A 27,604-nucleotide genomic window follows, 5' to 3' on the forward strand; every position below is an offset into this window, starting at 1 on the left:
AGTAAAACTAGAAATCCTAGTGAAAACATAAGCACTCATATTTTTGTTTTTAAACCCAGCTAAATTAACTGCTTTTACTATACCCTCTGGCAAATGAATTCCACAGCTTAATTACACGTTGAGTAAAAATCTTTTTTTTTTTACATTTGTTTAAATGTATTACCTAGTAACTTCATGGCGCGTTCCCTGATTTTTGTACTTTTTGAAAGAATAAACAATTGATTCACACCATTCATGATTTCATAGATCTCTATCATATCTCCCTTCAGCTGTCTCTTCTCCAAACTGAAAAGCCCAAATCTTTAGCATTTCCTCACAAGGGGAGTCATTCCATCCCCTTTATCATTTTGATTCCCCCACTCTGTACCGTTTCTAACTCCAATACATCTCTTTTGAGATATAGTGACCAGAGTTGAATAAAATGTTTACAATGTGGTCACACCATGGAGTGATGCAGAGGAATTATGATGTTCATATTTTCCATTCCTTTTCTAATAATTCCTAATATTCTATTTGCTTTTTGACTGCTGCTGCTGCTGCACACAGAGGATTTCAACGTGTTGTCCACAATGATGTCTAGACCCCTTGCCTATATAAGTATACTTTGGGATGTTCTTCTCTACACGGTTTTGCAACTGTCCATTGGATGCCCAGTCTTTCGGTTTTACATGGTCATTCTACAATTTCTCACAATCCACTTTGGAGGTGTTAAAATGAGAAAAGGCTGCTAACAAATAAGAAGAAAAAAAATCCTCAGAGTGCCTAATACATATCTGGGCAATAGAACAGAATAAAATAGACCAACACAGTACTTGCGAAGGAGTAGCTATATGGGAAGTCCCATTCATATTCAAACTCGTCTAGGCTTTTATGAGTTCTGTAGGTACCATCAAACAATATCACCCACTAGTGTGGATGATTCCTACTGATTAACACAAAAAAACAGAGGATACTGAAAGTTGTACTTAATGGCTCCCTGATGAAAGACAACGAGATTAAGTATGCAGAAAGGCCACACTGTGCATGGGAACTGGAACTAGAAAACCGGGAGAAGGGGCAATCTGAATGACCTTCTCTTTGTGGGAACAGCTGGAAAAAGGCTGATATGAAACTAAGTACAAAACAAAGAACACAGGGATGATCAACATAAGCCTTCTTACAAATCCTACAATAGGATAATTAATATTTTCTTACACATTCCCCTCTAAAAGCAATTATAGTTTATCTCAGTAATCTAGGAACAATTAATTATTACTGATAATATCCGAATACACATGACATTACAACAAAACAATCTGAACAAATTTGGAATGGAAGAAAAGTAAAGATGCTAACAGTGACTGTTCCTCTTGCATTAACACTGAGAAAATAAGAGAAGTTGAGCAAACCTTATAGGCAATTTTCACCACAGAAGGAGCCCACTTGTCAAATTCATATTGCCAGTTGGATAACGTCCTAGATATGAGAGAAAAACTATTCAGTTAAATATTATTACATATTATTAGAAATTAAACATTCAAATATACTACTCATTAAAGGAGAATCATTTTTTTTCCTAAATAGCTATGGGCTCCTTTTACAAACCTAAGCTAGCGATTCAGCCCATTCAATTATGGGCTTTGCTGCATTTGCCATGCAGGAATTGTAAGCGCACTTTTATAAAAGGAGCCCTATATTTGTAAGGTTTCCCGACTTCCCAGTCCCCTACTCTTAATTATTCAAAATCATTAACATTCACAGTATATTTCAGTTCAACAAGTAAACATATAACACTGTCAGAGCTTTTCAGGCACATCTCTTTTGAAGATTTTTTTTTTCACTTTTGTTCCTAAATTTGCTTCCATGTCTTTTTATGAACTCTAATGGGACTGAACACACAATAAATTTACTACCAACATCGTGGATAAAGCGAATGCTACATACCTGTAGAAGGTATTCTCCGAGGACAGCAGGCTGATTGTTCTCACTGATGGGTTGACGTCCTCGGCAGCCCCCTCCATCGGAAAGTTTACTAGCAAAGGCCTTTGCTAGTCCTCGCGCGCCCATGCGCACTGCGCATGCGCAGCCGTCTTCCCGCCCGAAACCGGCTCGAGCCGGCCAGTCCAGTATGTAGCAAGACAATACAGTTCAAGGGAAGACTCAACTCCAAAGGGGAGGCGGGCGGGTTTGTGAGAACAATCAGCCTGCTGTCCTCGGAGAATACCTTCTACAGGTATGTAGCATTCGCTTTCTCCGAGGACAAGCAGGCTGCTTGTTCTCACTGATGGGGTATCCCTAGCCCCCAGGCTCACTCAAAACAACAACCAAGGTCAATTGGGCCTCGCAACGGCGAGGACATAACTGAGATTGACCTAAAAAATTTACCAACTAACTGAGAGTGCAGCCTGGAACAGAACAAACAGGGCCCTCGGGGGGTGGAGTTGGATCCTAAAGCCCAAACAGGTTCTGAAGAACTGACTGCCCGAACCGACTGTCGCGTCGGGTATCCTGCTGCAGGCAGTAATGAGATGTGAATGTGTGGACAGATGACCACGTCGCAGCTTTGCAAATTTCTTCAATGGAAGCTGACTTCAAGTGGGCTACCGACGCAGCCATGGCTCTAACATTATGAGCCGTGACATGACCCTCAAGAGCCAGCCCCGCCTGGGCGTAAGTGAAGGAAATGCAATCTGCTAGCCAATTGGAAATGGTGCGTTTTCCTACAGCCACTCCCCTCCTATTGGGATCAAAAGAAACAAACAATTGGGCGGACTGTCTGTGGGGCTGTGTCCGCTCCAGGTAGAAGGCCAATGCTCTCTTGCAGTCCAATGTGTGCAGCTGACGTTCAGCAGGGCAGGAATGAGGACGGGGAAAGAATGTTGGCAAGACAATTGACTGGTTCAGATGGAACTCCGACACGACCTTTGGCAGGAACTTAGGGTGAGTGCGGAGGACTACTCTGTTATGATGAAATTTGGTATAAGGAGCCTGGGCTACCAGGGCCTGAAGCTCACTGACTCTACGAGCTGAAGTAACTGCCACCAAGAAAATGACCTTCCAGGTCAAGTACTTCAGATGGCAGGAATTCAGTGGCTCAAAAGGAGGTTTCATCAGCTGGGTGAGAACGACATTGAGATCCCATGACACTGTAGGAGGCTTGACAGGGGGCTTTGACAAAAGCAAACCTCTCATGAAGCGAACAACTAAAGGCTGTCCTGAGATCGGCTTACCTTCCACACGGTAATGGTATGCACTGATTGCACTAAGATGAACCCTTACAGAGTTAGTCTTGAGACCAGACTCAGACAAGTGCAGAAGGTATTCAAGCAGGGTCTGTGTAGGACAAGAGCGAGGATCTAGGGCCTTGCTGTCACACCAGACGGCAAACCTCCTCCAATGAAAGAAGTAACTTCTCTTAGTGGAGTCTTTCCTGGAAGCAAGCAAGATGCGGGAGACACCCTCTGACAGACCCAAAGAGGCAAAGTCTACGCCCTCAACATCCAGGCCGTGAGAGCCAGAGACTGGAGGTTGGGATGCAGAAGAGCCCCTTCGTCCTGCGTGATGAGGGTCGGAAAACACTCCAATCTCCACGGTTCTGCGGAGGATAACTCCAGAAGAAGAGGGAACCAGATCTGACGCGGCCAAAAAGGAGCAATCAGGATCATGGTGCCTCGGTCCTGCTTGAGTTTCAACAAAGTCTTCCCCACCAGAGGGATGGGAGGATAAGCATACAGCAGGCCCTCCCCCCAATCCAGGAGGAAGGCATCCGATGCCAGCCTGCCGTGGGCCTGAAGCCTGGAACAGAACTGAGGGACTTTGTGGTTGGCTCGAGATGCAAAGAGATCCACCAAGGGGGTGCCCCACTCTTGGAAGATCTGACGCACCACTCGGGAATTGAGCGACCACTCGTGAGGTTGCATAATCCTGCTCAACCTGTCGGCCAGACTGTTGTTTACGCCTGCCAGATATGTGGCTTGGAGCACCATGCCGTTCCGGCGAGCCCAGTGCCACATGCTGACGGCTTCCTGACACAGGGGGCGAGATCCGGTGCCCCCCTGCTTGTTGACGTAGTACATGGCAACCTGGTTGTCTGTCTGAATTTGGATAATTTGATGGGACAGCCGATCTCTGAAAGCCTTCAGAGCGTTCCAGATCGCTCGCAACTCCAGGAGATTGATCTGTAGACCGCGTTCCTGGAGGGACCAGCTTCCTTGGGTGTGAAGCCCATCGACATGAGCTCCCCATCCCAGGAGGGACGCATCCGTGGTCAGCACCTTTTGTGGCTGAGGAATTTGGAAGGGGCGTCCCAGAGTCAAATTGGAGCAAATCGTCCACCAATATAGGGATTTGAGAAAACTCGTGGACAGGTGGATCACGTCCTCTAGACCCCCGGCGGCCTGATACCACTGGGAGGCTAGGGTCCATTGAGCAGATCTCATGTGAAGGCGGGCCATGGGAGTCACATGAACTGTGGAGGCCATGTGGCCCAGCAATCTCAACATCTGCCGAGCTGTGATCTGCTGGGACGCTCGCACCCGCGAGACGAGGGACAACAAGTTGTTGGCTCTCGCCTCTGGGAGATAGGCACGAGCCGTCTGAGAATCCAGCAGAGCTCCTATGAATTCGAGTTTCTGCACTGGTAGAAGATGGGACTTTGGGTAATTTATCACAAACCCCAGTAGCTCCAGTAGGCGAATAGTCATCTGCATGGACTGCAGGGCTCCTGCCTCGGATGTGTTCTTCACCAGCCAATCGTCGAGATATGGGAAGACGTGCACCCCCAGCCTGCGAAGTGCTGCTGCTACCACAGCTAGGCACTTGGTGAACACCCTGGGCGCGGAGGCGAGCCCAAAGGGTAGCACACAGTACTGGAAGTGGCGTGTGCCCAACTGAAATCGCAGATACTGTCTGTGAGCTGGCAGTATCGGGATGTGTGTGTAGGCATCCTTCAAGTCCAGAGAGCATAGCCAATCGTTTTGCTGAATCATGGGGAGAAGGGTGCCCAGGGAAAGCATCCTGAACTTTTCTTTTTCGAGATATTTGTTCAGGGCCCTTAGGTCTAGGATGGGACGCATCCCCCCTGTTTTCTTTTCCACAAGGAAGTACCTGGAATAGAATCCCAGCCCTTCTTGCCCGGATGGCACGGGCTCGACCGCATTGGCGCTGAGAAGGGCGGAGAGTTCCTCTGCAAGTACCTGCTTGTGCTGGAAGCTGTAAGACTGAGCTCCCGGTGGACAATTTGGAGGTTTTGAGGTCAAATTGAGGGTGTACCCCTGCCGGACTATTTGCAGAACCCACTGATCGGAGGTTATGAGAGGCCACCTTTGGTGAAAAGCTTTCAACCTCCCTCCGACTGGCAGGTCGCCCGGCACGGACACTTGGATGTCGGCTATGCTCTGCTGGAGCCAGTCAAAAGCTCGCCCCTTGCTTTTGCTGGGGAGCCGCGGGGCCTTGCTGAGTCGCACGCTGCTGACGAGAGCGAGCGCGCTGGGGCTTAGCCTGGGCCGCAGGCTGTCGGGAAGGAGGATTGTACCTACGCTTGCCAGAAGAGTAGGGAACAGTCTTCCTTCCCCCGAAAAATCGTCTACCTGTAGAGGTAGAAGCTGAAGGCTGCCAGCGGGCGAATTTGTCGAATGCGGTGTCCCGCTGGTGGAGAGACTCTACCACCTGTTCGACTTTTTCACCAAAAATATTGTCCGCACGGCAAGGCGAGTCCGCAATCCACTGCTGGATTCTATTCTCCAGGTCGGCGGCACGCAGCCATGAGAGCCTGCGCATCACCACACCTTGAGCAGCGGCCCTGGACGCAACATCAAAAGTGTCATAAACTCCTCTGGCCAGGAATTTTCTGCACGCCTCCAGCTGCCTGACCACCTCCTGAAAAGGCTTGGCCTGCTCAGGGGGAAGAGCATCAACCAAGCCCGCCAACTGCCGCACATTGTTCCGCATGTGTATGCTCGTGTAGAGCTGGTAAGACTGGATCTTGGACACGAGCATAGAGGAATGGTAGGCCTTCCTCCCAAAGGAGTCTAAGGTTCTAGCGTCCTTGCCCGGGGGCTCCGAAGCATGTTCCCTAGAACTCTTAGCCTTCTTTAGGGCCAAATCCACAACTCCAGAGTCATGAGGCAACTGAGTGCGCATCAGCTCTGGGTCCCCATGGATCCGGTACTGGGACTCGATCTTCTTGGGAATGTGGGGATTAGTTAATGGCTTGTTCCAGTTTGCAAGCAATGTCTTTTTCAGGACATGGTGCAAGGGAACAGTGGACGCTTCCTTAGGTGGAGAAGGATAGTCCAGGAGCTCAAACATTTCAGCCCTGGGCTCGTCCTCCACAACCACCGGGAAGGGGATGGCCGTAGACATCTCCCGGACAAAGGAGGCAAAAGACAGACTCTCGGGAGGAGAAAGCTGTCTCTCAGGAGAGGGAGTGGGATCAGACGGAAGACCCTCAGACTCCTCGTCAGAGAAATATCTGGGATCTTCCTCTTCCTCCCACGAGGCCTCACCCTCGGTGTCAGACACAAGTTCACGGACCTGTGTCTGCAACCTCGCCCTGCTCGACTCGGTGGAACCCCGTCCACGGTGGGGGCGTTGAGAGGTAGATTCCCTTGCCCGCATCGGCGAAGCTCCCTCCGCCAATGTAGTCAGGGAGCCTTCCTGGGAGGTGGCCGCGGTCGGCACCGCACGCGGTACCGACGTCGGGGACCTCAACCTGGGCGATGGGCCAGTCGGCGCCGCGCTCGACGGTACCGGAGGCGCAAGCACCGCCGGTACCGGAGGGGTAGGGCGCAACAGCTCTCCCAGAATCTCTGGGAGAACGGCCCGGAGGCTCTCGTTCAGAGTGGCTGCAGAAAAAGGCTGAGAGGTCGATGCAGGCGTCGACGTCAGAACCTGTTCCGGGCGAGGAGGCTGTTCCGGGCTGTCCAGAGTGGAGCGCATCGACACCTCCTGAACAGAGGGTGAGCGGTCCTCTCGGTGCCGATGCCTACTGGGTGCCGAATCCCTCGGCGACCCAGAGCTCTCGGTGCCGACACGGGGAGGAGACCGGTGTCGATGCTTCTTCGACTTCTTCCGAAGCATGTCACCGGAGCTCCCCGGCACCGACGAGGACGTAGAATCCATCCGTCGCTTCCTCGGGGCCGAGACCGAAGAAGGTCGATCCCGGGGGGGCTGTACCGCAGGAGCCCTCAGGGTAGGAGGAGACCCACCCGAAGGCTCACCGCCACCAGCAGGGGAATGGACAGCCCTCACCTGCACTCCTGACGATGCACCTCCGTCCGACGACATCAGCAGACGAAGTCTCGGTACCACCGACGTCGATGCAGTCGCCCGATGCCTCGGCGCCGATGCAGAGGTCCGATGCCTCGATGCAGTCGATGGAGCGGCAGCCAAGGAAGATGGTCCGGACGCTGACGACGTCGATGCACTCGATGCCTCCGGTGCCGATGCCGACGAAGAGCCCGAGAACAAAACGTTCCACTGGGCTAATCTCGCTACCTGAGTCCGCCTTTGTAACAGGGAACACAGACTGCAGTTCTGAGGGCGGTGCTGGGCCCCTAGACACTGAAGACACGCAGAGTGCCTATCAGTGAGCGAGATTACCCGGGCGCACTGGGTGCACTTCTTGAAGCCGCTGGAAGGCTTCGATGTCATGGGCGGAAAAATCACGCCGGCGAAATCAAAAGCCGAAATGGCGAAAATTGAAGCACCAAATTTAGAGGGAGAAAAATCTCGACCGAGGCCAAACTAGGCCTACCCCCGACAACGAAAGAAAACTTACGGGGCAAAACTTGAAAAAATACGGGAAGGGCAGAAAACCCGACAGGGTCTTCCGGAACACTTCCGGAGCGCTTCCCAACTTTTTTAGAAGGAAAAACAATGAAAAACACGTCGAAAAGGACGCGCGAGGTCGACTCTCTGGGGCACGAACGGCGTAACACGACCGTACCGAGCGCGGACGAAAGAAGACTGGCCGGCTCGAGCCGGTTTCGGGCGGGAAGACGGCTGCGCATGCGCAGTGCGCATGGGCGCGCGAGGACTAGCAAAGGCCTTTGCTAGTAAACTTTCCGATGGAGGGGGCTGCCGAGGACGTGAACCCATCAGTGAGAACAAGCAGCCTGCTTGTCCTCGGAGAATATAAAGGATACCAATGGATGACTATAAAAAAGTTATTCTCTCTCACAAAAATAATAAAAACAAAAAATCATTTTCCTTAGAATTTCTCTAATTTCAATTAAATAATTGATTTTCTAATTGAACCAATGGCAACTAACTAGGGTTGTGCTAAAATAAGAATCCAAAACACAAATGCATTTATTTTAAAAAAAATATACAAGTGAGTTAAATAAATAATCTACAATTCTAGGCAGGTAACAATGCACATACACAATAAATGAAAGCATGACAAAGTAAACCTCAACATAATTTCACTTACGAAAGAGGAACAATAATAAGGTAGGGGCCATTTAATCTTTTGTGCTCCATTAGATAAGTGATAAGGGCAATAGTCTGGATTGTCTTTCCCAGCCCCATTTCATCAGCTAAAATTCCATTTAAGTTGTTATTGTATAGTGAAACCATCCATTCCAGGCCCTGGATCTGAAAGAAAGCATAATCATGATTAAGATTAATACTGATACTTATAAAATATAGTTTGCAATTTAATCAGTAAAAAAAGTTTTTTGCAACAAATAAAAATACTTTACCACTTTCTAATAGGCTTTGGAATATTTTCTAGTCTACAAAATGGAATATTTAATATTTATTGCTTCTGGTGAACTGAACATTATTTTTTTTCCTTTTAAACTCTAATTGTGTTCATCATGAATTCATGTGTAGACATTTCTATCACCAGCTCAAGGAGCAGAAGGAGAGAGGATGTGTGACTAATTATTCTTCAGTCCACACCCATTACAAGTAAGCAACTTACCCCTGTTTACTAAGCTGCACTAGCGCCTGCACTGCTCTAATGCCAACAGAGCCCATTCACTCTGAATGGGCTGTGTCGGCATTGCCGCGCAGCAGCTGCTAGCATGGCTTAGTGTTTTCTGTGGACAAGGAAACAGTCAGCCACACAAGTAGCTATCCTTAGCTAACAGTTGCCTTCAACAAATAAGGTGAAATTAGGCCTTACCTGCTAATTTTCTTTCCTCTAGATCCTCCAGACCATTCAAGACGCTTGGGTTATGCACTCCTACCAGCAGAGGGAGACTGAGAACACTAAAACTTCTTATACAAGTAGCCTGTGCAGACTTTCTACTAACCAGTAAAACAGTAACAAAGCAGAGGAACAAAACACCTCCACCTAAACAAAACCACTGAATCCACACTCAGATCTCCTCCCCTTAAGACGGGGGAATTCAACTGCAGATGGGCACAAATGGTACCACAAACTGCCCTTAGTAAAACTCCAGGACCCAAATCATAGGAGCTACTAGAAATATCAGCAACTGAAGTCTAAAGAAATCATACTGAACTGTCCGATACACTGTGGGCTCTTGAACGGTCTGGAGGATCTAGAGGAAAGAAAATTAGCAGGTAAGAGCTAATTTCACCTTCCTCAGCAATCCTCCAGACAGTTCAAGACGCCTGGGACGTACCAAAGCAGTCAACACATCTAAGGGTGGGACCTGCGAAGCCCAGAGGACAGGACTGCAGCTCCAAAACTGGCATCCTCCCTTGCCTGTACATCCACTCTGTAATGTTTGACAAAAGAATGCAGGGAGGACCACACCGCCGCTCTACAAATGTCCACCGGTGGAACAAAACTACTCTCTGCCCAAGAAGCCACCATCCCACTAGTGGAATGTGCCTTGAGCCCCACCGGCACCGTACAGCCATGCAATATGTAAGGTGAAGAGATGGCATCCTTCAACCACTGAGCTATAGATGCCTTAGAAGCAGCTGCTTCCTTCTTGGGGCCCCCATGAAGGACAAATAACCTGTCCAAAGACCTGAATTCCTCCGACCTGCGCAAGTAAACCTTCAACACTCTATGCACATCCAATTTCGCCAAACGACGCTGAGAAGCATCCCCCGTCCGGTCCCCCAAGACCGGCAACGAAATCACCTGATTGACACGAAAGGAGGATACCATCTTAGGCAAAAACGAAGGCACTGGACGCAGCGAAACCTTTTCCTTAGAAAACCACAGAAACGGAGGCCTACATGAAAGAGCGTGAAGTTCCGAAATCCGGCAAGCCGACGATATCGCTACCAAAAAGACCACCTTCATAGTAAGGTCTTTTATCGAACAAGACTCCAAGGGCTCAAAAGGAGAACCCGCCAAAGAGTCAAGAACGATATTAAGATCCCACTGAGGAACTACCAGCCACTGAGGAGGACGAAGCAACTTCACCCCCCTCAAAAAACGGACCACATCCAGGGAAGACAAAACCGACCTGCCCTGTACCTTACCCCGAAAACACGCCAAAGCAGCCAGCTGCACCTTCAAAGATGACAATGAAAGGCCCTTCTCAAAACCATCCTGCAAGAAATCTAAAATGCACAACACAGAAGCTGTCAAAGGGACACACGCCCGGTCCCCACAACAATCTTCAAATATGCGCCACACACGCACATAGGCCAAAGACGTCGAACGTTTGCGAGACTGCAGCATCGTCTGAATCACCTGAGGGGGGGAAACCCTTTCCTTCTCAACCGTTCCCTTTCAAGGGCCACACCGTAAGAGAGAACCGATTCGGATCCAGCATGACAATTGGACCCTGACACAACAGCACCGAGCCCCCCAGCCACAGAGGCTCGCCTTCTAACAAGCGCATCAGATCCCCGAACCACGGCCGATGCGGCCAATTCGGAGCCACCAACAACACCGGACCCGCATGACATTCTACCCTCTGTAGGACTTGACCTATCAAGGGCCACGGGGGAAACACGTACAGCAATACCCGCTGAGGCCACGAAAGGACCAACGCATCGATCCCTTCCACTCGCGGATCCCAACGCCGACTGAAATACCGCCATGAGATCCACTACTGGCATTCCCCACTTTAGAACTATCTGGTCGAACACCGACCGGTGCAGAGACCATTCTCCGGGGTCCAACATGTGTCTGCTTAGAAAATCCGCGTTCACATTGTCCACCCTGGCCACATGCGCCGCCGAAATCTGCACTAGATGCCTTTTCGCCCAACTCATGAGCAGAGCCGTCTCGATTGCCAACCGCGGACTCTTTGTACCGCCCTGCCGGTTGACATACGCTACCGCTGTCGCGTTGTCGGACATGACTCTTACCGCCTTTCCAACCATACTTGAGTGAAACGCCAACTAGCTGAATCGCCCTCGTCTCCAACCAGTTGATAGACCACTGAGCTTCCTCAGTCGACCACCGCCCCTGCGCGGACTGACCGAGACACTGAGCTCCCCAGCCCAGCAGACTGGCATCCGTTACCAGAATCACCCACTGAGGAGGTTCCAACGGCATGCCCTTTTTCAGATGGGCCGAGCACAGCCACCACTGGAGACTGCACCAAGGAGCCCCCCTCAATGGCAACCGCAACTCCAAACTGTGTACCTGAGACCACCGGGACAACAGAGCCGCCTGAAGCTGACGTATATGCGCCCTGGCCCATGGTACTACTACTACTAAACATTTCTAGAGCGCTACTAGGGTTATGCAGCGTTGTACTACCTCTATTGTCGCTGCCATGAGGCCCAGAACCCGAAGGTACATTCGAACCGTCGGACTCTGAACGGACATTAACAGTCGGACCTGCTGCTGAAGAGAGACGATCCGAGAATCAGGCAGAAAAACACGACCCACTGCTGTGTCGAACCGCACTCCCAAATACTCCAGACTCTGCGATGGGATCAACCGACTTTTGACTACATTCACTACTCATCCGAGCGATCCCAGAAACGTGACCACCTGAGCCGTTGCTGCCACACTGTGAGCCCGAGACTTCGCCCGGATCAACCAGTCATCCAGATACGGATGCACCAGAATTCCCTGCCTCCGCAAAGCCGCTGCTACCACCACCATTATCTTGGAGAAGGTGCGTGGAGCCGTTGCTAGACCAAAAGGCAGAGCACAGAACTGAAAGTGCCTCCCTAAAACAGCAAAACGAAGGAAACGCTGATGGGCCTCCCTATCGGCACTTGCAGATACACTTCCATGAGATCCAGTGACGTGAGAAATTCTCCCTGACGAACAGCCACTATGACAGAGCACAGAGTCTCCATGCGGAAGGATGGCACCTTGAGCGCCCCACTGATCCTCTTGAGATCTAAAATGGGTCGAAACTGGTCCTCCTTCTTCGGCACCACAAAGTAAATGGAATAACAACCCATTCCCTGCTCAGGCCGAGGAACAGGTACCACAGCTCCCAACTGGATTAAGCGACCCAGAGTCTCTTGAATAGCCTTTAACCTGACTCGAGAGTGACAAGGAGAGGGAAGAAACAGATCCGGCAGCTGGTGCTCGAACTCGAGCACAGAACTGTCGCAAATGACCTCCAGCACCCACTGATCTGAAGTAATTTGGGTCCACCCCTGATAAAACAGATGAAGTTGCGCCCTAACCTTCACCAGAGGCTGGACCCACACACCTTCATAAGGAGGACTTATTACCATTTCTGGCACCTCCGGAGGAGTCCCAACCTCCTCGACGACCCCCTCGAAAGGACTGCGACCGCTGGAAAAACCGGCTTTTAGAAGGAGACACAAATCTGTCCGGCCTGTAAGGGTGTCTGCCAAAAACAAAGACCCCATCTCCAATTTGGCCAGGTCCTGAACTAAACCAGTCCTATCTAACGCAGGCTCATCCAAGAGCTTCTCCGCCCAATGGAAACAAGCCCCCACACACAGAGGCTTGCAAGGCCAAAGACGACAAATCAAAGCTGCGCTTCAAAAAGGACTCTAGCTTCCTATCCTGAGGATCCCGTAAGGCTGTACCGCCATCCACCGGAATGGCCATAGCCTTAGTAACCGACATAACCACCGCATCCACAGCAGGTGGTTTCAGCAGGGCCAAATCTTCCGGAGGCAAGGGATACAGCCGCGCCATAGCCCTAAACACCTTACAAGCAGCCTCCGGCTCAGACCATTCCTGAAAAACCATATCCCTAATGTCTGAATTCATGGGAAAGGAACGGGAGGCTCTCCGAATCCCCTTAACCAAGGGATCTGCCTGGGGTCCCTCCGCAGAGGGAGTGGCCGCAGGAGCAAACTTCAAAGTAGAGATCACCTGATCAATGAGCTCTAACAACTCCTCCTTATGAAAAATGTGAACCATTGAAGAATCTTCCCCAGGCCTTAGCCCATCCTGATCCTCAGACACATCTAAGAGATCCTCCTCTCCTGGGTCACTCCAAACGTCCGACCCAGGCAGAGAAAGTATCTCCATAGGCTCCGAAATGTCCACCCATGGGCGCTTAACTCCCACTGAGCTAGCAGCCTCCGGGGAACAAACAGCCTGAGAGGGGCCAGTTCTCTAGGCATTATACAGAGACCAAACAAACTCAGGGGAGAAGCCAGACCCCCCCCCCCCCCCAACGCTGCTGAAGCCCCAACAACACTTCCCGCAGACTCCGCGACGGACCCCCCCTCGCTCCCGAGGCGGCAGGTCCATCGCGTGACCTGCGGCTAAACTAGGCGCGCTTCCCGCCACACACGGGTCCCCCGGCGCTGGTACGGAATGCGCGGCCAAAAGGGCCTCGCTTCCCGCCAAAAACAGCTCCGTCAAGGCCGACCCGGGACGTGCAGCCAAAATGGCCGCGTTTCCCCGCAAAAACCGGCCCCGCCATTGCCGGCCCGGAATGTGCCGTCAAATCGCCACCCAACATTTCCGCCGGCTCAGGGGAAAGCATCGGGGGCAAGAGCACTGACAACGTAGGCTCCCCACAAAATTTACATTGGCTACCTTTCACTTCAACACCGCGCTTCGCGCAAAACCGACACCTCACCGGCTTAGACATAATGGCTGCGAACACGATAAAAACAAACAGTTGCTTTGTGCTCTGACAGACTAATAGGCAAAACCGCCTAAGGCAAGAACGCCCTTGAAGACGTTTTATCTCTGGACTGCCACAAGAACGGCCAAAATAGCCGCCTTTTAAAAACGTTTTTTTTTAAACCTCATTGCTGATCCCTAAACGCCTCAAGGGTACAGAACAAGGTCTGTAGCCGAGGTCAAGCAGTCCTCCAGAGGAAGAGCACAGTGGGAAGGACCCGGCCACCCGGGTGTGACACCCCACAGGGAATAAGAAGCCCCTTAGGACTTACACCCTGTAATAGAGATCCAAGTGTGGGTTCTCTAACATTTACAACCCAACCTAGAAACCCCAAACGGGCCTACCAGACTGAGTACACTGCACAGGCTGCACACATCTACCCTCTGCTGAGACTGAGAAAATACTGGTTAGTAGAAGGTCTGCACAGGCTACTTGCATAAGAAGTTTTAGTGTTCTCAGTCTCCCTCTGCTGGTAGGAGTGCATAACCCAACCGTCTTGAACGGTCTGGAGGACTGCTGAGGAATATTAAAATTCAAAACATCAGCGGAGGACTGAATTTCCCGTAGCTTGTTTGGTAAGGGGACTAATGGTCTAGTGAGTGTGAGAAGCATATCATCTTCAAATAAAACAATTTTAAAAATTCTTGCCCCTCCCTCAATCACAGCAACAACATCAGTATTACCTCTGACCAAACACCCCTGAAGTGCTAGTCTTAGGTTCTGCAAACGCAAGCTCACACCACGTCTCTTGTGGCAGCAGGGTGGACTCTCTTTGCCTTGTTGAACACCTGCTGCCATTGTTGAATCTTAGATGAGATCAGGAACAGTCATAGGATTAGGTGTAGATGGAAATGGCTGAGTAGTGAGTCCTGCCTTGGACAGTATTCTCCAGGCCTCACCGATCTCTCGCACCCAATGGGTCTTTCCAACCAGAACAAAGCAGACTAAGGGACACCACCACTGATATTAGATATGCTCCTTACTGAGGTTTGTCCAGAGCTGGTTTTAATGCCTGCACTTTTGCAAAGTGAGAATGGATACGCCATGCTAGATCTGTATGGGAGCCTTGAAAAAATAAGTTGAGTTGACTGCCATGACTGTTGATATACGTGATCTCTGCCCACATATCTGAGGAAACACAATATGCCTGGGTCGATTGTTTTGCGATGCTTTCCAAGTGCATGGTGAGTGCACTTAAATTCCACTGGCTGATGGCCCTCCATGGCCGCATTTAACTGCATGCAAACTGTTTGGACAATGGTCACTACATCCTCTTGATATTCCGCCTCCAGTACACCTCAGATCCAAAAGCATTTTCATCTCCCACAATTCTCTAAATCAGCCAATTTATTAAGTCATCATATTTCAGAAAAAGCCCGAGAGTAGGCCCACATCTCAGCCAAGCCGTCCGCTTGTTCGTCAACACGTCTCAAGGTCTTCCATGCAATCCCTCCCCCCTTCCAAAAATTGTGCAGGTCATTGGGCACAGTATCTATGTGATCTTTCCTCCCAATAGCCTTAAGCTCTTGGCACAGAGTAGTAAAGTACTTTTTAAAATTGTACAGATCGGTGCTTGCTCCTAGGTTGTTCAGTAGGGTCAGATGTGAAGAACAGGGACTCTATATCAGATGTCAAGTTACCAGTTGGGAATGCATGGCAAGGCAGGACTTTACCACTGGAACACAGTACTCTTCCTTCTGTTTGGAACTTTTGATTTGTTGCACCATCACAAATAAGTTCACGCAATAAATCAAGCTATTTAAAGTGGATGGGGAATACCAATCCCAACTGCACTGGAATTAAGGAGGCAGGGCCAAACGTATCAGTTTAGGCAAACATTGGGAACAGTAAAGTCACTTCTTCCTCTGGTTCACTTTCTTTCTTTTTTTTTTTTTTATTAAATTCAAGCAAGCAGCGGAGAAGGAAGGGGAGGGCTTCGGCCCAGGATATGCTTTGCTTTAAATTTAGTGTGGAAAGAGGGAAGAAAAAAATGTCAGCATTCTTAGGGGGTGTAATTAATACTGAGATTGGTGCAGAGGGATGGGGTGATTTTCCAGTTGCCATAGGCTTGTTTTGGATCAGCACTGACCAAAACCAGATGCACTAAATTCAGCCAGTCACACATTTTGACCAATTAGACTTAAGAGTATTTTGCTGAAAGCCTAGGGCGTAATTTTATAATCCAGTGCATACTTTTCCCTGAAGAGGTTTTCAAAACAAAAGTATGAACAAAATTAGTTTTGAATATTACCCCAAGGAATTTATGCACTTACATTTATACCTGCTCTTTTTTAAATTTACATTTCAAAATTATTTTACAACAAAGTCTGAAAAGGAAAAACTGATTTCATAGAACACAATCCATCTACTTAAAATTGCAACTGAAATACTTAACTGAAATCTATGCCATCTAGCCCACAAAGGCCCAAGCATTACATCCAGAGGACAATGGATAAAGAAAAAGAAAAGAAGGGAAATGTATGCTCTTTACCACACACAATTTCCTCTGTTAAATTTAGGTACGCATTTTATAAATTATGGACATAAATGCACAATCCTCTTCAATTCCACCCCCGTATTCTTTCACTCAGGCCTAGAAAAGTTATGTATACTCAGGCTACACAAATGTAAATTCACTTGTAATCTAGCCTGAAATTTTTAAAACATCTATTAGTATAGACCACTGCTTTATACGCAGAAAGCTTTTTTAGAATATCTTCCTTTGGACCTAAAAGTGTCTCTGTACAGCACTGCACCCATCTGCTACATGCTAGACAATTAGCAATAATAACAATGGAGTCCATATTCAGCACTATTTAACTGGGCAAGAGAGACTCCAGCCCAGTTAAACAGTGCTGTATGGGTTGGGAACAGATATTTAGTGGCACTTAACTAGAAAGTACTGCAGAATATCTGCCCCGACTGCCACGGTACTCTCCAGCTAGTGCCGGGGTAAACCTGGTAGTTATATAGGTATCGTCAATATTCAATACTAGAACGCAGATAACTATCCAGGCAAGTAGAACCGTAGAAATAGCAGTTTAAACCTTACCTGACCTGGGTTTTGTCACCGAATATAAACCGGACCCAGATAACTTCAGGTGGCCATGAAGTCTTGGATATTCGATGTTGATACCCTGATGAGGCGTGACATTGAATATGGAGGACCAATTCAGTGAATGGCAGTCAGTGCTTTAAAAAATCCCTACCGCCCCAAGCTCATTATTAACTTTTATCCCATTCTACTGCTCTTTAGCCCTCATCATTCTTTATTTTCAAGACAGCCTTCATTGTCACAATCCTCAGCGAAGAGTCATGCAACCACTTGCTCTAAAGAGCACACAACTGGGGTCCTCAAGTTTGATTACTAGATGTGATGAGTAATGGCTGACGCTGTCATATACCACCAACTCCATCCTCAGTCCTGGATGGCCCAGAGAAGAGCGTTCTGGTTCTACAAAAAAACAGAGCTCTCTCTTGCACTTCTGAGTCACTATCTTATCTCAATGGTATACATTGTTTTTGCTCAGCCATCATGTATATAAGTTTGAAGAAAACATATTTCAAACCTGATAATGCTTTAGGGAACCATTAACAAGAAGAGATGATTGCTTCTCCACCCTCTCTGTTACTGCATGAGCCACTGCATAGTATGACTGAGATTCTCTGGCATCTGCTTGCATGCTATATTCATCATCCACATCTTGTTTAGCTGTCCTATGAAGTGAAATTATAAAGAAATTTAAGTTTCAATTGATTAAACAAGCTCTATATTGCACTGTATCTTCTTCATTCACATTTTTCTGCTCTAAACACACTTGACCATAATTAAACATATATATTCATCATGGCTATCATGGGAGCAATAACAGGTATGTACTCTGATTTTGTATGTCTGGGAGTCTTGATGCTTATCTTGCAATTTCTTACAATTTTTAAAGAATATTTGCACAACATTTATGCTGCTGAAAAATAATTAGCAATTTCCAATTTCTTACTCATAGGTGTCTTTTTTCATTGCATAAACAAGCTTGATTATAGCTGAAACTACTTCATTAGGGGCCCTTTTACTAAAGGATTGGCTGGTGCTTATCTGGCGGTAATCGGGCAGCGCAATGCGCTACCCAGTTACTGCCGGGTTAGTGCAAGAGCACTTACCGTCACCTCTATAGGTGGCAGTAAGTGCTCCCCCCCCCCCCCCCCCCAAAATGGCCGCAAGGCAAGTGATTCACTTACTGCATGGCCATTTCTTTTTGAGAAAAAAAGACAGCCTTTTGCTTGCTGCGGTAAAAGGGGGCCTCAGTGTGCATCAAAACACGTACTGATGCTAGTGCAAGCCCCCTTTTACTGTAGCTTAGTAAAAACACTACTAAATGTTTCTGGAAATTATTTTGAACACAAGTATTCACCGAAAACATTCAATATTTTTTTTTTAAATCAGACTTCTAACTTTTGACAGTTTTTAATGACCAAATTATAATTTTTATATGATTGACTAGTAAAAAAAAAAGGCCCGTTTCTGGAGCCAATGAAACGGGCGCTAGCAAGGCCTTCCTGTGCCCCCCCCCCCCAAACCCGTCGTCGATGTGGGTGAATTGCTCCGCCTTCAACGTCATAACGTTTGACGCGAGGGAGGGGCCCCGAGGCTGTGATTTTCTTGGCTTCAGAGCTTCGAACTTACGAACCTTGGCTTCAGTGACGTCATCCGACAATAGAACGTTGAGGGTGAGTTTTATATATATAGATCATGGCATAATTACAGACTTACATTAACATGTAGTGGAACAGAAAAAGTGTTAGAATTAACGTTTAGTGAACAAAGTAAATACATATGTACACACACACAAAGGGTTTGAAAATTCCACTTGGTTGTTTATCAGTCATTAGTATTTGCAGGAGTAGATGCACACCTACCAGGGACCTCCTTGCTACTCTTCCTTCTAGCATAGTCACCCCTTTTCTCCCATAGCTTTCAGCCACTTTACTCCCACAAACCCTACCCCCCCATGTCTCTCAAATCCATGCCTTTTTGTGCAAAGTACTCCAACTCAGAGTTATCACTGTTACCTCATGCTGGACACTTCTAAGCATGCATGAAGTTTTAACAGTAGCTAAGTGGTGTGGTAGCTGTGTTAGTCCATTTTTAAAGGTAATGAAAATAAATAAATCACAACATAGAAAAGAAAATAAGATACCACCATTTTTATTGAACTAACTTAATACATCTTTTGATTAGTTTTCAAAGGTAACCCTTCTTTTTCAGATCGGAACTAAGCAAATGTTGACAAATATCAGAATATAAAGTAAAATTATGTATCATACCTGATAATTTTCTTTCCATTAATCATAGCAGATCAATCCATAGACTGGTGGGTTGTGTCCATCTACCAGCAGGTGGAGATAGAGAGCAATCTTTTGCTTCTCTATATGTGGTCATGTGCTACCAGGAAATCCTCAGTATAGTCGATATCAAAGCTCCATCCGCAGGAATCACCAAACATAGAGAATTACACCCACAAAGGGACACTCCGCCACCCAACCACCGCCAAAGCGGGGGGGGGGGGGGGGGGGCACCCACTCCCGCTGACGCGGGAGGAACTGGCATGTCCTGCTACCGCAACCGCGGGAGGAGCTGGCTTAACCCATCACCGCCAAAGCAAGAGGGAAACAAAGCTACCCTACAACCGCACGAAGCGGGAGGGAGCACTGGCATAATTTAGTTATGAATCCAACCACCGTCGAAACGGGGGGAAAGAAGCAGCAGCTCACTATAACACAAAGTCATCCCAACTCCAGGGAAATCCAAGTGGAAGAACCTGAACTCGAAGTCCTCCTGAACAGGAACTGAAGTCTAAACTTGAACCTGAAATATAACTGAACTAGAACAAACAGTACAGATATCTGGGAGGGACTATTGATTGAACTGCTATGATTAATGGAAAGAAAATTATCAGGTATGATACATAATTTTACTTTCCATATCATCAAGCAGATCAATCCATAGACTGGTGGGATGTACCCAAGTAGTACTCACCCAGGGCGGGACATGGAAACCCCAGAATGCAACACTGAAGCTCCAAACTGGGCCTCGGCCCGTGCTGCCACGTCCAAGCGATAATGCCGTGAGAAGGTATGAGCCAATGCCCAAGTCGCCGATCTGCAAATCTCCTCCAAGGAAACGGACCTGGACTCTGCCATTGAAGCCGCCTGTGCTCTAGTAGAATGAGCCTTCAGCTGGATAGGCGGCACCTTCCCTGCAGCCACATAAGCCGCCGCAATCGTTTCCTTGACCCAACGTGCCACAGTAGGTTTAGATGCCTGCAGACCCCTACGGGGGCCCGCGAACAGCACGAATAGTAACATCCAGGCATCTGAGAGCACGATACTCCTCTGGATAATTTATTTATTTATTACATTTGTACCCCGCGCTTTCCCACACATGGCAGGCTCAATGCGGCTTACACAGTAACAATAAGAATTACAAAGTTGTAAAAAGAATATACAATTTGTAGTAAACGCAATATTAATGGGGTTAATCCTCCCTACGGAAGGAGGGTAGATAAAGCTGCTGATTCACATGGAAGCGAGAAACAATCTTGGGTAGGAAGGAAAGCACTGGGCGAATAGACACTCCTGCTTCTGTGAACCGCAGGAACGTCTCTCTATATGATAGCGCCTGGAGCTCGGAAACCCTCCTGGCTGAAGCAATTGCCACCAAAAAGACCGCTTTCAACGTCAGGTCCTTCAGAGACAGCCATGATAATGGCTCAAAGGGCGACTTCTGCAAGGCCCGCAGCACCAGATTGAGATTCCACGTAGGCACTATCGAGTGCAGAGGTGGGTGTAGGTGATTAACCCCTTTGAGAAAACGCACCACATCTGGCTGAGAAGCCAGGGAAGCACCCTTCAGGCGACTCCTGAAGCAAGCTAGAGCCGCTACCTGGACCTTAAGAAAGCTGAGCGACAGGCCTTTCTCCAGACCTTCTTGCAGGAATGCCAACACTGAAGCAATTGGCGCCGTGAAGGGCGACAGGGATCCTGCCTCGCACCATGATACAAAGGTACGCCATACCCTGGCGTACGTAGTAGAAGTAGAGCGCTTTCGTGCTCTCAGCATAGTGGCGATGACCTTGTCCGAGAAGCCCTTCTTCTTCTGCCGCTTCCGCTCAACAGCCAGGCCGTAAGACCAAAGGGGGAGGGATCCTCCATCACCACGGGACCTTGATGTAAGAGGCCCCACTCCGCTGGAAGCCGCAGAGGACTGTCTACAGAAAGCCGGATCAGGTCCACATACCAAGGGCGTCTGGGCCAGTCTGGACCCACCAGGACCACCCGGCCTGGGTGTTTCGCCACCCGGCCGAGAATTCTGCCCAGCATAGGCCAAGGCGGGAACACGTAGAGAAGCTCCTGTACCGGCCACTGCTGGAGAAGAGCATCGACCCCCAGAGATCGAGGGTCCCGTCCTCTGCTGAAGAACTGCGGCACTTGGCAATTGGCCGAGGTCGACATCAGATCCAAGGTCGGCATGCCCCAGTGTTTCGTGATCTCCAAGAACACCTGAGCAGACAGTTGCCACTCTCTGGGATCCAAGGTATGGCAACTGAGAAAGTCCACCTCGACATTCAGGACTCCCACAATGTGAGCCGCCGACAGCTGGTCCAGATTCGCCTCTGCCCACTGGCATAACTTCATGGCCTCCCTGGCTAGGGGGGCGCTCCTGGTACTTCCCTGGCGAATGACATAGGCCACGGCCGTGGCATTGTCTGACAGGTTTCGAACTGGCCTCAGTATCAGTACCTGAAGAAACACTTGAAGCGCCAACCGAATGGCCCGAAGTTCCAAGAGGTTGATGGACCACTTCACCTCCACCAGCGACCATATTCCCTGCGCTGTCCTTCCCAGGCAGTGGGCTCCACAGCCCATCAAGCAGGCGTCCGTCATAACGACAATCCACTCCGGGGACATGAGAGGCATAACGGCTGACAACTTGTCTGACATCAGCCACCAACTTAGCGCCCTTCTCACCGCTGGGTCCAGGGGAAGGCGAACTGCGTAATCCTCCGAAACCGGAGTCCAGCGCCGCAGAAGAGAGTGCTGTAGTGGCCTCAATATGGGCCCTGGCCCAGGGCACTACCTCCATCGTGGCCGTCATGGAGCCCAACACAACAGTTGCACATAATCCCAAACCCGAGGAGATGAGGAGGCTAGGAACCGGCCCACCTGGGCCTGAAGCTTGAGGCTCCGGTTGTCCGGCAGGAACACTCTGCCCACTTGGGTGTCAAACCGAACGCCCAGATACTCCAGGGACTGAGTCGGGCGCAGCTGACTTTTCTCCCGGTTGATGATCCATCCCAGGGAGCTCAGAAGAGCAATGACCCTGTCCGTCGCTCTCCCACACTCAACAAAGGAGGGAGCTCGAATCATCCAGTCGTCCAGGTAGGGATGGACTTGCACTCCTTCCTTGCGGAGATAAGCCGCAATGACCACCATCACTTTGGAGAAGGTCCGTGGAGCCGTAGCCAACCCGAACGGGAGGGCTCTGAACTGGAAGTGCCGGCCCAGCACTGCAAAGCGCAGGAAGCACTGATGAGGCGGACAGATGGGAATGTGCAGATAAGCTTCCTTGATGTCCAAGGATGCCAGGAATTCTCCTTCTTGTACCACAGCAATCACGGAGCGGAGAGTCTCCATACGTAAATGCCGTATTCGCAAGGCCCGATTGACTCCCTTGAGGTCGAGAATAGGCCGAGAAGAGCCTCTTTTCTTTGGCACCACAAAGTAAATGGAGTAACGTCCTGTGCCACGCTGCTCTACGGGCACTGGGACCACCACCCCAAGGCGGAGCAAGTTGTCCAGAGTCTGCTGAACTGCTGCCACTTTGAGGGGAGACTTGCAGGGAGAGTTCACGAACCCGTCTCTCAGGGACCGCCAGAACTCCAACTTGTAGCCGTCTCTGATGACTTCCCTTCCTCCTATCTGCTCTGGGCCATGGACCAGGGCCCCGTCATTGGGTACGAGACCCTGGGGGAGGACCGGAGGAAGAACTCCCTGAGCGGCGGTCTCTGCGAAAGGAATGCTGCTTCGGGGAGAACCTCTGCTTGAAGGAGGAGGAGGAGCCCGACTTGCCTGGGCGATACCGACGGGCTTCTTGAAAACGGCCCTTAGAGGAACCAGGGCGAGCAGTGCTGGCCCTTGCCTTGACTACCGGCAACCTCTTGCCTTTAGAACTGCCGAGATCCATCACGATCTTGTCCAGCTCATCCCCGAAGAGCAGCTTGCCCTTAAAAGGCAACTTGGCTAAGCAGGATTTGGAGGCATGACCAATGCTTAAGCCATAGCCATCGACGGGCAGAGACTGTCTGAGACATACCTTTAGCCGAGGCTCTCAAAACATCATACAGCAAGTCTGCCAAGTAAGCCAAGCCCGACTCCAGGACCGGCCAATCCGCCCTCAAGGAAGGATCCGAGGGGGAGGCCCGCTGCACCACCGTCAGGCATGCCCTGGCCACATAGGAGCCACAAACAGAGGCCTGCAAACTCAAGGCGGCCGCTTCAAAGGCTAACTTTAAAGCCGCTTCCAATTTCCTGTCCTGTGAATCCTTAAGGGCAGAGTCACCTTCCACCGGCAAAGCCATCTTTTTTGTCACAGTAGTGATTATAGAGAGTCCACTGCTGGCCAGCACAAGGCCTCCTTTCCACCCTCTGGCAGAGGGTACAGGCGAGACATGGCCCTGGCTACCTTGAGGCTCGCCTCAGGAGAATCCCATTGAGCCGAAATTACAGTTTTCATGGCTTCATGGATGTGGAAGGTCCTGGAAGGACGCTTGGTTCCCAACATAATAGCAGAACTCGCCGAGGCTGAAGGAGGGCCTTCCTCTGGAGAGGAAATACTCAAGATGCTCATAGCCTGAACTAACAGGTTAGGCAATTCCTCTGAGCGAAATAGCCGCGCTGCAGAGGGGTCATCTCCCCCATCAGGGCGAGGATCAGCCTCCTCCAAAGAATCCCCAAGGGACCTTTGGGAGAACTCAGAAACGCTGCCCTCATCTAACATCAGAGGAGACAGTCCCCCAAGACCTGAAGATCCACCCGAGGGCGCTTGATCAGGGAAGCCTCTTCCCCCATACCTGACAGGGGAGCAGGAGCAGCTTTTTGCAGTTGAAAGGCCTGATGCAGCAACAAAATAAACTCGGGAGAGAAACCCCCCTGTTTGTGCACCTCTGCAACCTGGGCCACAGCCCTAGAGGAACTCTCAACCTCCACTCCATAGAGCGGGGGAGAGGCGCGCTGCACATTCAAAATGGGGTCCGGCGCGTCACTACGCGAAGGAGCTGCGCGGGAAGCATGGCGCTTAAACTTCGCCATCTTCTTACCGCCGCCCAACTCAAAGGCAGCCATACCAAAGGCCATCCGAGCTGCATGGGCGACCGACGTTGGAAGGGCGGACATCGGGGGATGGGCGCCTAAACCGGAAAAGGCCGCCGAAGCCCCAGCGGAGGAAAAACCGGCTAAATCAGCAAAGTTCGGAAGGGCGCCCAAAAAGGGCTTCTCTGCCTCTGATCCCGCGCCTCCCCACTAGCCGCGCGATCGCGGTCCATGAGGGAAACGTGCGGGGAACCCCCTGCCCGCTAGGAAAAGGTAAAATTACCTGCTTCTTGCTCCGAGCTGCAACGAATTGTGTCCCAGTGAGCAGCTGCAAGTAAAATCTTTTCTGCTTCAAGATTGCTGTTTTGTTTTTAACGGAGCCAGTGGGAGGGGGGAGAAAAGGAGGGACCTGGCACCACCAGGTTTGCACTTGCGCACGAAGAGCCCGCAACCCCAGGTACTCAACAAAGCCTAAGTAAATAGGCGTGGAGACCAAGCCAGAGCTGCTGCGTGTGACCACACACCTGCTAGATAGAGAGAATACTGAGGATTTCCTGGTAGCACATCACCACATATAGAGAGGCAAAAGATTGCTCTCTATCTCCACCTGCTGGTAGATGGACACAACCCACCAGTCTATGGATTGATCTGCTTGATGATATGGAAAGTGAAACACAGATACTGTCATTGGAATGCCTCTGTGTTTCACTTTATATTCTGATATTTGTCAACATTTGCTTATTTCCGATCTGAAGAGAAAAGGTTACCTTCGAAAGCTAACCAAAAGATGTATTTAAGTTAGTCCAATAAAAAAGATATCATCTTATTTTCTTTTCTATGTTTTGATTTATTTCTATTTATTAACAGCAGCAAATAAATTCAGCATGAATTAAAAATAATTAAAATGGATCTACCAACCAGACATTATTAGGGTATGTCTATAAAAAGGTGTCTAAACTTAGGCACCAAAAGTGCACCTATTTGGAACCTATTTTATAAAGAAAAGTAGGTACCTGCTTTTCTGTATAGAATACTAGCATAATACGTCAAAAACACACCTAAATTTTAAGTAGTCACTTACACTAGCCATAGGGCTGGTGTAAATGCTCATGACTAGATTTTTAAAGAACACACACATTACCACTTACCATTATAGTATAGGCTCTCACCACATGGCAATGGGGGTGCCTAAATGGAGGTGTCCACTTATATAACTGTCCCTTAAATAATTAATGCACTTTAGTAAAAGGGTCCCTTAGTACTGAAGTTTACTGAAGACAAACACTAATAAACATCATACAACTGCATGAACACAAAGGGCTAGAAAGAAAAAAGGTGGATAAGGGAAGGCCTTGAATACCCTTCAACCAGGGGTAAACTGGCCATTGGGACAACAGGGCAGCACCTAAAGGCCCACAGCTTTAGGAGGCCCACTCTCCCCTAGATTCCATCTAGTTTCATCATTTTTGATAGGTGGTTAGGGGCCCATGACCAGTGTTCCCTCTAAGGAGAACCTGTTGAATGCAAAAAATGTTTTGAGTAAGCATTGAAAATAGCCCAACAGCAGCACCCCCCCCCCCCCCCCCCCCCCCCCCCCGCGTGGGCCATCTGTAAAAACTCAAAAACTGTTCCAGTTGGATAGGCAATGCCTTAAAAGGTGGAGGACTATATTTTTTTTTCTTTTTTTTTTTTAACTTATTCCACAGTGCTTAAATTTATTTGAAAGCTTCCCACTTGTAGATATAAATATCATTAAATAAAAACTAAGTATCACTAAAACAGCTTCAAACAGTAATACATGGCCAAATTCCAGTGAGGATATTCAGTTTACCGATGGGTTTGTCTTAAGCCTTGGGAAGCCTGGTGTTATAAAGGGATATACTGAAATTAAAAAGAAGTAAAATTAAACTCTCCTTTCATTGAGGCATATGGAATCCACATCTTCACCTCATCTCTTCTGTACAAATAGATTATTCTCTTTTGAGCATGTTTTAGGGACAAGTGGTGTTCATAAATCAGAATAATAAAAATAAATATTTTCTTTCATGCAGATCTCTCATTTGTTTAAATGGGCTATAAGCCCCTCATGCACCCCACTGGTTTTCTTATATTTTGTCCTTGTGGTGACTATACTGTGCCAAAACTGGAAATACAGTGATGCAGAACAACAGAATTCAGTAACATCCAAAACATATTAACATTATAATTGTGTTCACATTTGGGTAATAACTGAGAAACTGCTGTTAAAAAATTACATTAGAAAGCATGAAGTCAACTTGGTTAACTTCTGCTGTATATCAACCAGTAGTAACATAGTAGGTGACGGCAGAAAAAGACCTGTACGGTCCATCCACTCTGCCCAACAAGATAAACTCATATGTGCTAATCTATATGTATACCTTACCTTGATTTGTATCTGCCATTTTCAGACCACAGCCCGTAGAAGTCTGTCCACCACTAGCCCCAACTCCTAACCACCAGTCCTGCCACCCAATCTCTGCTAAGCTTCTGAGGATCCATTTCTTCTGAACAGGATTCCTTTATGTTTATCCCAAGCATTTTTGAATTCCGTTACCATTTTCATCTCCACCACCTCCCGCGGCAGGGCATTCCAAGTATCCACCACTCTCCCCGTGAAAAAATACTTCCTGACATTTTTCTTGAGTCTGTCCCCCTTCAACCTCATTTCATGTCCTCTAGTTCTACCACATTCCCATCTACAGAAAAGGTTCATTTGCGGATTAATACCTTTCAAATATTTGAACGTCTATCATATCACCTCTGTTTCTCCTTTCCTCCAGGGTATACATGCTCAGGTCAGCAAGTCTTTCCTCATACATTTTGTAACGCAAATCCCATATCATTTTTGTAGCTTTTCTTTACACCGCTTCAATTCTTTTTACATCCTTTGCAAGATACGGTTTCCAAAACTGAACAAAATACTCCAGGTGGGGCCTCACCAACAACTTGTACAGGGGCATCAACACCTCCTTTCTTCTGCTGGTCACACCTCTCTCTATACAGCCTAGCAACCTTCTGGCTACAGCCAACGCCTTGTCACACTGTTTCATCGCCTTCAGATCCTCAGATACTATCATCCCAAGATCCCTCTCTCTGCCTGTACATATCAGACTCTCACCGCCTAACACATACGTCTCCCGTGGATTTTAACTCCCTAAGTGCATCACTTTGCATTTCTTCACATTGAATTTTAAATTGCCAAACATTAGACCATTCTTCTAGCTTCTGCAGATCCTTTTTCATTTTTTCCACTACCTCCAGGGTGTCCA

General features: G+C 48.7%; 1 protein-coding gene across 5 annotated transcripts in view; it reads right to left on the reverse strand.

Moving 5' to 3' along the window:
• Window positions 1–27,604, reverse strand: part of SMARCA2 (SWI/SNF related, matrix associated, actin dependent regulator of chromatin, subfamily a, member 2) — a 679,721-nt gene that overhangs the window by 407,290 nt on the left and 244,827 nt on the right. For all 5 annotated transcript variants that reach the window (XM_030193821.1, XM_030193826.1, XM_030193822.1 and 2 more), the window contains exons 15-17: window positions 17,519–17,666; window positions 8,414–8,577; window positions 1,389–1,455 (exon numbers count right to left, since the gene is read on the reverse strand). In XM_030193821.1, the coding sequence (XP_030049681.1) occupies window positions 1,389–1,455; window positions 8,414–8,577; window positions 17,519–17,666 (379 nt within the window). The remainder of the gene's footprint in view (window positions 1–1,388; window positions 1,456–8,413; window positions 8,578–17,518; window positions 17,667–27,604) is intronic.

This window comes from Microcaecilia unicolor, chromosome 2 (assembly GCF_901765095.1).
Source record: "Microcaecilia unicolor chromosome 2, aMicUni1.1, whole genome shotgun sequence".
Classification (NCBI taxonomy): Eukaryota; Metazoa; Chordata; class Amphibia; order Gymnophiona; family Siphonopidae; genus Microcaecilia; species Microcaecilia unicolor.